Source organism: Emys orbicularis, chromosome 1, assembly GCF_028017835.1.
Source record: "Emys orbicularis isolate rEmyOrb1 chromosome 1, rEmyOrb1.hap1, whole genome shotgun sequence".
Classification (NCBI taxonomy): Eukaryota; Metazoa; Chordata; order Testudines; family Emydidae; genus Emys; species Emys orbicularis.
In genome coordinates this window covers 113775460-113784605 of record NC_088683.1, presented here as the reverse complement: position 1 = coordinate 113784605, position 9146 = coordinate 113775460, and the positions used below count along the sequence as shown (strand labels likewise).

Below are 9146 nucleotides of genomic sequence, written 5' to 3'. Positions count from 1 at the left end.
TGAAAGACCAGGGGAAGGAGGGAGGGAGGGGCGAGTGACGACATGGCGTACAGGTACAGGGAATTAAAATCAAGAAAGGTGGCTGTGCATCAGGGAGAAATACAAACAACTGTCACACAGAATGCACACCCCCCCCAGAGATTGAACTCCTAAGCCTGGGTTTAGCGGGCCGTTGATTTGACGGAGGGAGGGGGGAAGGAAATGAATACAGAACAAATCTATTTTTTACATCTTAAGACGACAGTGCAGCATGACTGATAGCCCTCGGCATTTTCTGGGTGCTTGGCAGCAAATACTGGGCGCTTGCCAGTATGATGATGACGGATACCAATCATAATATACTATTTACTGCCAAAAGGCAAGGGGTTGCTGCTGTGTAGCAATGTAGCCCCACGTGTGCCAGCCACATGTCTGCCAGCACCCAGATCGCCCTCGGCCTCTTCTGGGTGCTTAGCAGACAATACTAGGCAGAAAATAGTATACTACGACTGATAGCCATCATTGTCCGACGAGGACGGTTAAAGGCAAGGGGTTGCTGCTGTGTAGCAATGTAGCCCCACGTGTGCCAGCCACATGTCTGCCAGCACCCAGATCGCCCTCGGCCTCTTCTGGGTGCTCAGCAGACAATACTTGGCAGAAAATAATATACTATGACTGATATCCATGATTGTCCGACGAGGACGGTTACCAGTCGTAATAAACCATCTACTGCCAAAAGGCAAGGGGCTGGTGCAATGCAGCCCTACGGCTGCCAGCCCCACAGCTACCAGCATCTCGATCGCCGATGAAGGCTACCAGTCATGCTGCACCGTCTACCGCCAAAAGGCAGTTAGCTGCTGCTGCTGTGTAGCAATGCAGTCCCACGTCTGCCGGCACCCGGAAGACATATGGTGACGGTGAGCTGAGCTGAGCGGGCTCCATGCTTGCCGTGGTATGTTGTATGCACAGGTAACCCAGGTAAAAAGGCGCGAATCTATTGTCTGCCGTTGCTGTGACGGAGGGGGAGGGGCCTGACGCAATGTACCCAGAACCCCCCGCGGCACTGTTTTGCATCATTCGGGCATTGCGATCTCAACCCATAATTCCAATGGGCGCCGGAGACTGCGGGAACTGTGGGATAGCTACCCATAGTGCAATGCGCCGGAAGTCGACGCTAGCCTCGGTACTGTGGACGCGGTCCGCCGACTTCATGCACTTAGAGCATTTTATGTGGGGACACACACAATCGGCTGCATACAACCGGTTTCTATAAAACCGGCTTCTATAAATTCGACCTAATTTTGTAGTGTAGACATAGCCTAGGAGAGTTAGCTACACAACTCCCACGGAAGCGAATAAGTGTTCTGTGGCTAAATCCTTCAGTCCCGTGAAAATCTCAGCTATTTGTTCACCACGCATCCAGGGTAGACAAGGCCTGTGTTTCTAATTTAATAGCATATATTACTTTAAAGACTCTAAACATCTCAAAGAAATCAAAAGAGTGGAAAAAAGCCAATGTTTTTTCTTCTGCAAGTTTAACTTTATAAGAAATCCAAACAATTGAAATTTTGGAAAGACAGACAATTTGTCATCCAAACACCTTAACTCTGCTCCCACAGTAATGCTCTGAGAACAAGCAGAGTCAGGTGATCCATGATCACAAAACTAGATTTTTTTTTACTTTTATTTGTATAGTGCACCCTTCATACAGGTGCACACAGGTCAGAGGTTTTCTTTTCTAATTCCTGATCAGACAACTTATTGAAAGCAATCATTTCCCGGTACACAGATTCCATGCATCACCGGCTATACAAGTGTCATTAGCCAACTAGATAGCAGAGTTACCTGTACAAAACTCAAAAGCTGAAATCACGGTATTAAGGTTGTAAGACAGAACAAAGTTGAATGTAATGGTGTAGCATGTGCTTTATGTATGAAAGCAATGAACCCAAAGGTCTGTCATTCACAGTCACACACAACTATCACCTGCAAAGCATATAAGTCCAGAGTCCTTTCCAAGTTTAAGCAATGCACCATCATGTGATGCAGACTTCTTAAAGCCCTTGTGAAAGAAAATGAATGGAAGCGTTCCAGCATTTTTACAGTGATCTGTCCAAATTTAAGAAGTTCAGAGCTGCAGGCTGTCCCCTGCTTTAGAAATGACAAATAAATGGATGTTTCAAAATTAGAGTTATCACTTTGAGTTTTAGATAAACACTATATGAAACCCACCCACCTGCCTCTGTACCCATATTGGCTATTGACTCCTGTACGACACAATGGGCATGGAACTCATCATTCTGTAGGTCAGATAAAAGGACTTTGCTATGGCAGAAAATTTTCCCCACATATGCCCTGTCCATTTACAATAGGGTTTCTCATCCATGTAGATTCTCTTGATGTATGAGATTTGAGCTGCCACTGAAATGCCCCCTATTTAGTATACTGATAGCATTTCAACAGCATGTAGGTCCTCTAATGGCTAATAATGCAGATCCCCTCAGAGCTTCCTCTGCCTTTTGTTCAGAAGAGCCCACGCCTCCTAGGTGAAATAGATGGCCACCTCCTTGAAGGTCACTGGCACATGAAACAGGTGTTCTTCATGCACCACCTGCTGCTCCCAAGACAAGCTCACTGCTCAGTCACAGGCCGAGAAGGGAAGGGCAAAGCTGAATCAAGCTATTACGAACAGTGTTCCTAGTGTTGTGCTGGGGACATTATCTAGCTAAGCCTTTGTACCAGAAGCCTTTGTAACAGAAGCTCTTGCTAAGTTCCCCTAAGTTTCGGCTTAAAAATTTATAACAACATCCTCTTATGTTTGGAGGCCAGGTGTGGGGGAAGGGTTAGCTTTCTCGGCATCACAATATGCCTGATGCATTTTTAGGAGGATTTTAATTAAGAGGTTGATTGCGAGTCAATAGTTTCATGATCAATTAACATTGCAGCACTGCTTTCGCTTTGTTGCATCATTCAGCACAGCAAGGAGCCACTGCTGACAGCATGGGCATAGAGTGCCACATGGCCCATGGGTCCCTGTCTCAGTGTCTCTCTCCCGCATGGGTGCTCCGGTGCTGAGTGAGCCCTGCGCTCTGGCTGAAAGTTTTCCCGCACTCGGTGCACTCATAGGGCTTATCTCCAGTGTGGATCCTCCAGTGCTGCACCAGGGCCGAGCTCTGGCTGAAGCTCCTCTCACATTCCGTGCACTGGTACGGTCGCTCCCCGGTGTGGACTCTCTGATGCTGGGTGAGTGCCGAGCTGTCACTGAAGCTCTTCCCACAGGTGTGGCACTGGTAGGGTTTGTCTCCTGTGTGGATCCTGTGGTGGGTGGTGAGCTGCGAGCTCTGAATGAAGCTCTTCCCACACTCACCGCACTTGTAGGGCTTGTCCCCCGTGTGGATTCTCCTATGCTGCGTGAGGTGCGAGCTCTCGCTGAAGCTCTTCCCGCACTCGCTGCAGTGGTAGGGCCGCTCCCCAGTGTGAATCCTTTGATGTGTGATCAGCGTGGAGCTCTGGCTAAAGCGTTCCCCACACTCCCCGCACTCGAAGGGCTTGTCACCGGTGTGGGTTCTCCGGTGTTGAATCAGCACCGAGTTCTGCCGGAAGCTCTTCCCACACTCAGTGCACTGGTAGGGCTTCTCTCCCGTGTGAATTCTCCGATGCTGAATGAGACCCGAGCTATCCACAAAGCTTTTCCCACACTCGTTACATTTGTAGGGCCGCTCCCCTGTGTGGATCCGCTGGTGGGTGGTGAGCTGGGAGCTAAAGCTGAAGTTCTTGCCACATTCGATGCAGCTGTAGGGTTTCTCTCCAGTGTGGATCCGCTGATGCTGCATGAGCGACGAACTCCGGCTGAAGCTTTTCCCACATTCATTACACTGGTAGGGTTTGTCCCCAGTGTGGATCTCCTGGTGTCTCAGGAGGTTCCCCTTCCTACTAAAGCTCTTCCCACACTCCACACATTCATACGAGTTTTCCCCAGCGTGAACTCGCTGATGTTTCAGGAGCTGCAACTCCTGATCAAAGCTTTTCTCGCACTCAGAACATTTGTGGGGTTTCTCTCCCAGGTGAAGCCTCTGATGCGCTTCCAGATCTGAGCTCAGGCTGAAGCTCTTACGACATTCAAGACACTTATAGGGTCTCTGCTCTGTGTGGATTTTCTGATGCCTGATGAGGTTGGAGCTCACACTGAAGCTTTTCCCACACTCATCACATTTGTAGCGTTTCTCTCCCGTGTGGATCCTGTTGTGGTTGTAGAGAGTGGAGCTCCGATTGAAGCTTTTCCCACATTCAGCGCATTTATAGGGCCCCACTCCAGCATGCAGTCCTGGATGTTTCACGCACGTTGAGCTGTCAGTAAAGCCTTCTACAGATTCAGTACATGTACATGGCTTCTCTCCCTTGTGGATCTTCTGATGCTGAGTGAGGTGTGAGCTTTGATTGAAGCTCTTCCCACACTGCACGCATTTGTAGGGCCTCTCCCCCGTATGGATCCTCTGATGAGTAACCAGCGTCGAGCTTACACTGAAGCTTTTCCCACATTCACTGCACTGATAGGGTTTCTCTCCGGTGTGGATTCTCTGATGTTTGATCAGCGCCGAATGAACACTGAAGCTTTTCCTACATTCTGTACATTGATAGTGATTTTCTCTGCCGCGTGGCCTCCGACAGTTAATGGGGCCGGCATGTGTGTCTAGTTTCTTTTCTGTGTCTAGCTTCAGCTGAGGATTCTCCTCTTTGCTTTCTCTCGCAATCGCGTCATCTAGGGAAGTAAAGAGAGAATCCAGACACTCACTCATTGCCTGTGCTCAGGAGAAAGGCAATCTCAGGGAAGGGTAAAGGGTGTGTTACAAGTAAGCCACTAAACTTAAGGGTATGAGCTTAAGGGTGTGTCTGCACACTACAAGTGCTACACTGGCACAGCTGCGGCGCTGCAGTTATGCCACTGTAGTGCAGACATTCACTACTTTGACGGAAGGGGTTTTGCCGTCGCTGTAATAAATCCACCCCCTTTAGAGGAGGTAGCTAGGTCGAGGCAAGAATCCTTCCATCCACCTAGCTGTGTCTAAAGTGGGAGTTAGGTCGAGCTAACTACATTGCACAGGGCATAACAATTTTCACAGCTCTGAGTGATGTAGCTAGGTTGACCTAAGTGTGAGGTGTAGATCAGGCCTAAGACTATAAGCTTTGCATCCAGCCCCAGCACAATCCTTTCCCAGACAGGAACAGGGAGTGAGGAGAGGGACATGGAAGAAAGAGTTGGGAGGAGGAACAGAGTGAAAGAGAGTGAGGTGGGGAAAGGTATGAGGATGAAAGGGAAAGTAAATGGGTGTGAGGAGAGACTGAGGAGGGGAAATGGATTGTGGGACCTTCCGCTCTCTCCCTCCAGACTACTGAGGACCATTTTTAGCATGACTTGTTTTGCAAAAAGCATCTCAGGCTGCTGATGTGGAAGAGAAGCAAAGTCCATCATAAGCAGGGAAACTCAGAGGAGCAGTTTGCCATCAGCATCTCCTGCTACATGGGGATCTAGTCTCCCCAGCTTATTGGGGCAAAAGCCCACCCTATTTGTTTTTAACCCAAGACAACAGTGGACTTTGCCTCTCCCCCACATCAGGGGATTGAGCTACCTTTTGAACAATACAAAAAACTTTTAACTCAGTGCTAGGGGTGCTCTAGTGCATTTCCTGTCAATGCAATCACTGGGGGGAGGGGAGGGAAAATCAGGAAAAATCACCAATTAGAGCAACATTACTATCCACACCAACATCATGTCACATCTTGCCACCCATACCTCACCAAATAAATTTCCACTGTTTGTAATTTCCAAAGGGTGGAATATTGTCTGCTTCACGGTGCATGAAATACCGAGTGTGTAAATGTTGCCAGTGTGCAGTAAGAGGGCCTGGTGGGGGGAAAAAACAAAACCTAAGACTGCTTTATTTTAAAAATTACAAAGTTAGTGATTTTAAAGTGGGTTAAACTTTTCAAATTAGACATTTTTACAGAATGGAAAGTATATTGAAAATTCAAGCTTATTCTGATTCAAACGGTATAATTTGGGTCATGACAAGAGTGAGATTTTGGTTTATAAGGGATTTGAACTTCACTTTAAGTGGAAAACCATATATTAGCCAGGTATCTGCTACAAAGCCTCCATAATAAAGAGAAAGTATGTGGTGTGAATAACCAGAAAATATTGGCCGGATCTTTCCAAAGAGGAGTCAAAAAGATATGTGCTTTATAAAAATCCCCACTTGTATGTCTCAATATGGACTTTGGAGCCAAAGTGATTTGGGAACATGTCTCATTGGGCACCTTTTCTTTGTAAGTCACTTAGGAGCCTAAGCTTTAGGCTCTGATTTTTTAAACTTGTCTATTTCTTCTCCTCTTCATTATTCAGGGTATTAAGACAGTTGGACAAATATTCTGGATTTTATATAGGGCAGACTCAAGTTTTTAGAACAGGCAGATGAATCCCAAGAAAGTAGAGTGCTTGGCATACCAATGTATAGGTGATTCCTGCGGAGAGCCTAACAATGCACTTCTACTATAGCAAAGCCTATGAGATCACAAAATGAGACTGATATGAGAACTCATGAGACAGGCTACAATTTAGTCACGGAGGGGATTCTGTGACTTTACTGGACCTTTGTGACTTCTTCAGCTGTCAGCAGCTGAAGCTGTGGCTGGGGCTGGAGCCGGAGCTATGCTCCCCACATAACCCCACTGCGGGGGCCGCCACCGGGGCCGTGCACCCCTGCCCCACCGCTTGCGCCGGGGGCCACCACCGGGACCGTGCGCCCCTGTCCCGCGGTGGGGGCTGCCGCTGGGGCTGTGAACCTCTGCCCCGCGGCTTGTATGGTTATTTTTAATAAAAGTCACGGGCTCTGTGAATTTGTTTGTTGCCTGTGACCTGTCCATGCCTTTTACTAAAAATAACCATGACAAAATCTTAGCCTTACTCATGAGCTGTGTTGGAATTCCAGCTTTAAAACTGGCTAATTAATTATGTAAATTTATTTGAAAACAGGTCTTACCTATATAGGGGCCTCTACGGCTCTCCATTTTCACAGGGCTCGGGAGATCAAAGACGCAAGGTTTTTATCCTTGTTCCCTCTAAGAGGTCACTTCACCCCTAGCAGTCAAAAATCCTGGTCCTGGGAAAGAAAACAGGGGCAATGAACCTCAATAACAATCAGATGTGATTAATGAGGGAAAGTATGCCCAAAATCCCCACACAGAGGAAACCCGGTGCCTAACCTTAAGTCTTATCACTGTGAGTCTGTCTTTCCTGACCTGTCCCCTTTCTGGGGAATGATATGATTCATAAGACTGACAAGTGAGAACATTTTGGCCCCAATTCTGCCTAGGAATCAGTACAGGCAGAGCATTGCGTCTGGATGGAGTCCTATTGACTTAGCCCTGGTCTACACTGAGGGGGGGAAATCGATCTAAGTTACGCAACTTCAGCTACGTGAATAACGTAGCTGAAGTCGATGTACTTAAACCTACTCACCGCGGTGTCTTCACTGCGGTGAATCGACTGCTGCCGCTCCCCCATCGACTCTGCCTGTGCCTCTCGCGGCGGTGGAGTACAGAAGTCAACGGGAGAGCGCTCAGGGGTCAAGTTATCGCGTCTAGTCTAGATGCGATAAATTGACTCCCTGCTGGATCGATCACTGCCCGCCGATCCAGCGGGTAGTGTAGACATACCCTTAGTCACGACTCTGCACAGGCATCAGGGTTCATCCTTGCCGATTCTTTGGCAGGACTGGGACTCAGAAGTGTGATCCTACACACACTGAGATCAGTGACAGAGCTCCCACTGACTGGTGGTGCAGTACTGTGAGCTATTCAAGGCAGGGACCTGGCTTTTACACATTCCTGTGAAGTGCTCAGCACACATCTGGGCATTTATTACTATAAAACAATAGGAAAGTATTTGAGGAGGAATTGGGAGAGGCCAGTGACCAAAGCCAGATGAAAATCCAACAAGGTATTTAGATGCCTACAGGAATTTTCAAAACTGCCTAACCAGGTTAGGTTCCTAACTCTCATTGACATTGAGCTGGCAGTCAGCTGCCAGGCAAGCTACCACCTGTCCCACCCCTGCCTCTCCGCACGCCTTTGATGCTCTTATCTGAGTGTCCTGGAGGTTCGAAGCATCCTTCAAAGCTCTCCTCAAAACTCTCCTTTGCTGTGATCCTACAAAAAAAAAAAAAAATTGAACATGCTCATGTGCTCAGATCACTGCCTGTCAAGCTACTCAGGGCAAGGGCCATCTTTTTGTTTTGAGTTTATTCAGTGCCAGGATAAAACAAACAAATAAAATAATAATAATAATAGCCACCTGCTTAGGCACTTTTGAAAGTCCCTCTAGGCACTTCTATGCATCTTTATGTGCCAAAATACCTTTGAAAAAAGTGGTCCAGTAGCATTCATGTTTTTAGAATGAGTAAATCTCAACTTATGCATGTGGTTTTTATTCATAGCTTGGAAGAGGAACCCAACTTTCCTTCTTTTTCAAATCCCAAGCAGTTTCTCAACTTTGAATGAACTAGTCCAAATGAAGGAAATATTCTCTCTACACCTGCTAGCTAAACTGAAACCAAAAGGAATTGAAGGAAAAGCTTTTTCTGAAAAACAAAAACCTCTGAAGTACTTATATTTGGAAAAATGTGATTACCAACTTTCATTGCATTGTAAAAATGGAAAATGATACGGGTTCTTACTTAACGCAGTACAGGACTTTGTTACATATTTATAAAGCTTGTCCTGACCTCAAAAGTTAAAGATGTTTCCCCCGACGATGTACATCATTAAAAATGCAGCACCCTTTAACTCATTCAAATTTGAGGAGAGTTCCCTGATGCAGCACATTTATTTAAATAGTTTCTAGCAAGTTTAGGCCTTAACATAACTTGTCATAATTTTCAAATTTAATTTTAAAACAGGTTTATTTTTAAAAACAAATATATATTTAAATGAAAAAATCCAATTTTTTTAATGTAAAACAAATCAACTTCTATCCACTCTGCCTTTCAATACTGGAATAAGCTATACCCGCATAAGCACTTTTATATAAGTATATCTGTGTCCACATTGGGGGGGTTGTGCCACTTTAAAACTACAGTATAGGGATGTAGTTAAAAGCGACACAACTTTTG

General features: G+C 46.4%; 1 protein-coding gene across 1 annotated transcript; it reads right to left on the bottom strand.

The window, feature by feature from the left end:
- Positions 1–3017: 3017 nt before the first annotated feature.
- Positions 3018–4775, bottom strand: LOC135881133 (zinc finger protein OZF-like). Its single transcript, XM_065407701.1, has 2 exons — positions 4379–4775; positions 3018–4294 (listed from the first exon to the last, which is right to left on the bottom strand). The coding sequence occupies exons 1-2, from the start codon at positions 4773–4775 to the stop codon at positions 3018–3020; spliced, it is 1674 nt and encodes a 557-aa protein (XP_065263773.1).
- Positions 4776–9146: the final 4371 nt, after the last annotated feature.

What these genes read in the sequence shown, in the direction of transcription:
- LOC135881133 (XM_065407701.1), bottom strand. Translation starts at nt 4,775, where the DNA reads ATGAGTGAGTGTCTGGATTCTCTCTTTACTTCCCTAGATGACGCGATT. An exon ending in TCAGCATCAGAAGATCCACA is followed by an intron (nt 4,295 to 4,378) that starts AGGGAGAGAAGC and finishes CAGGACTGCATG; the next exon opens with CTGGAGTGGGGCCCTATAAA.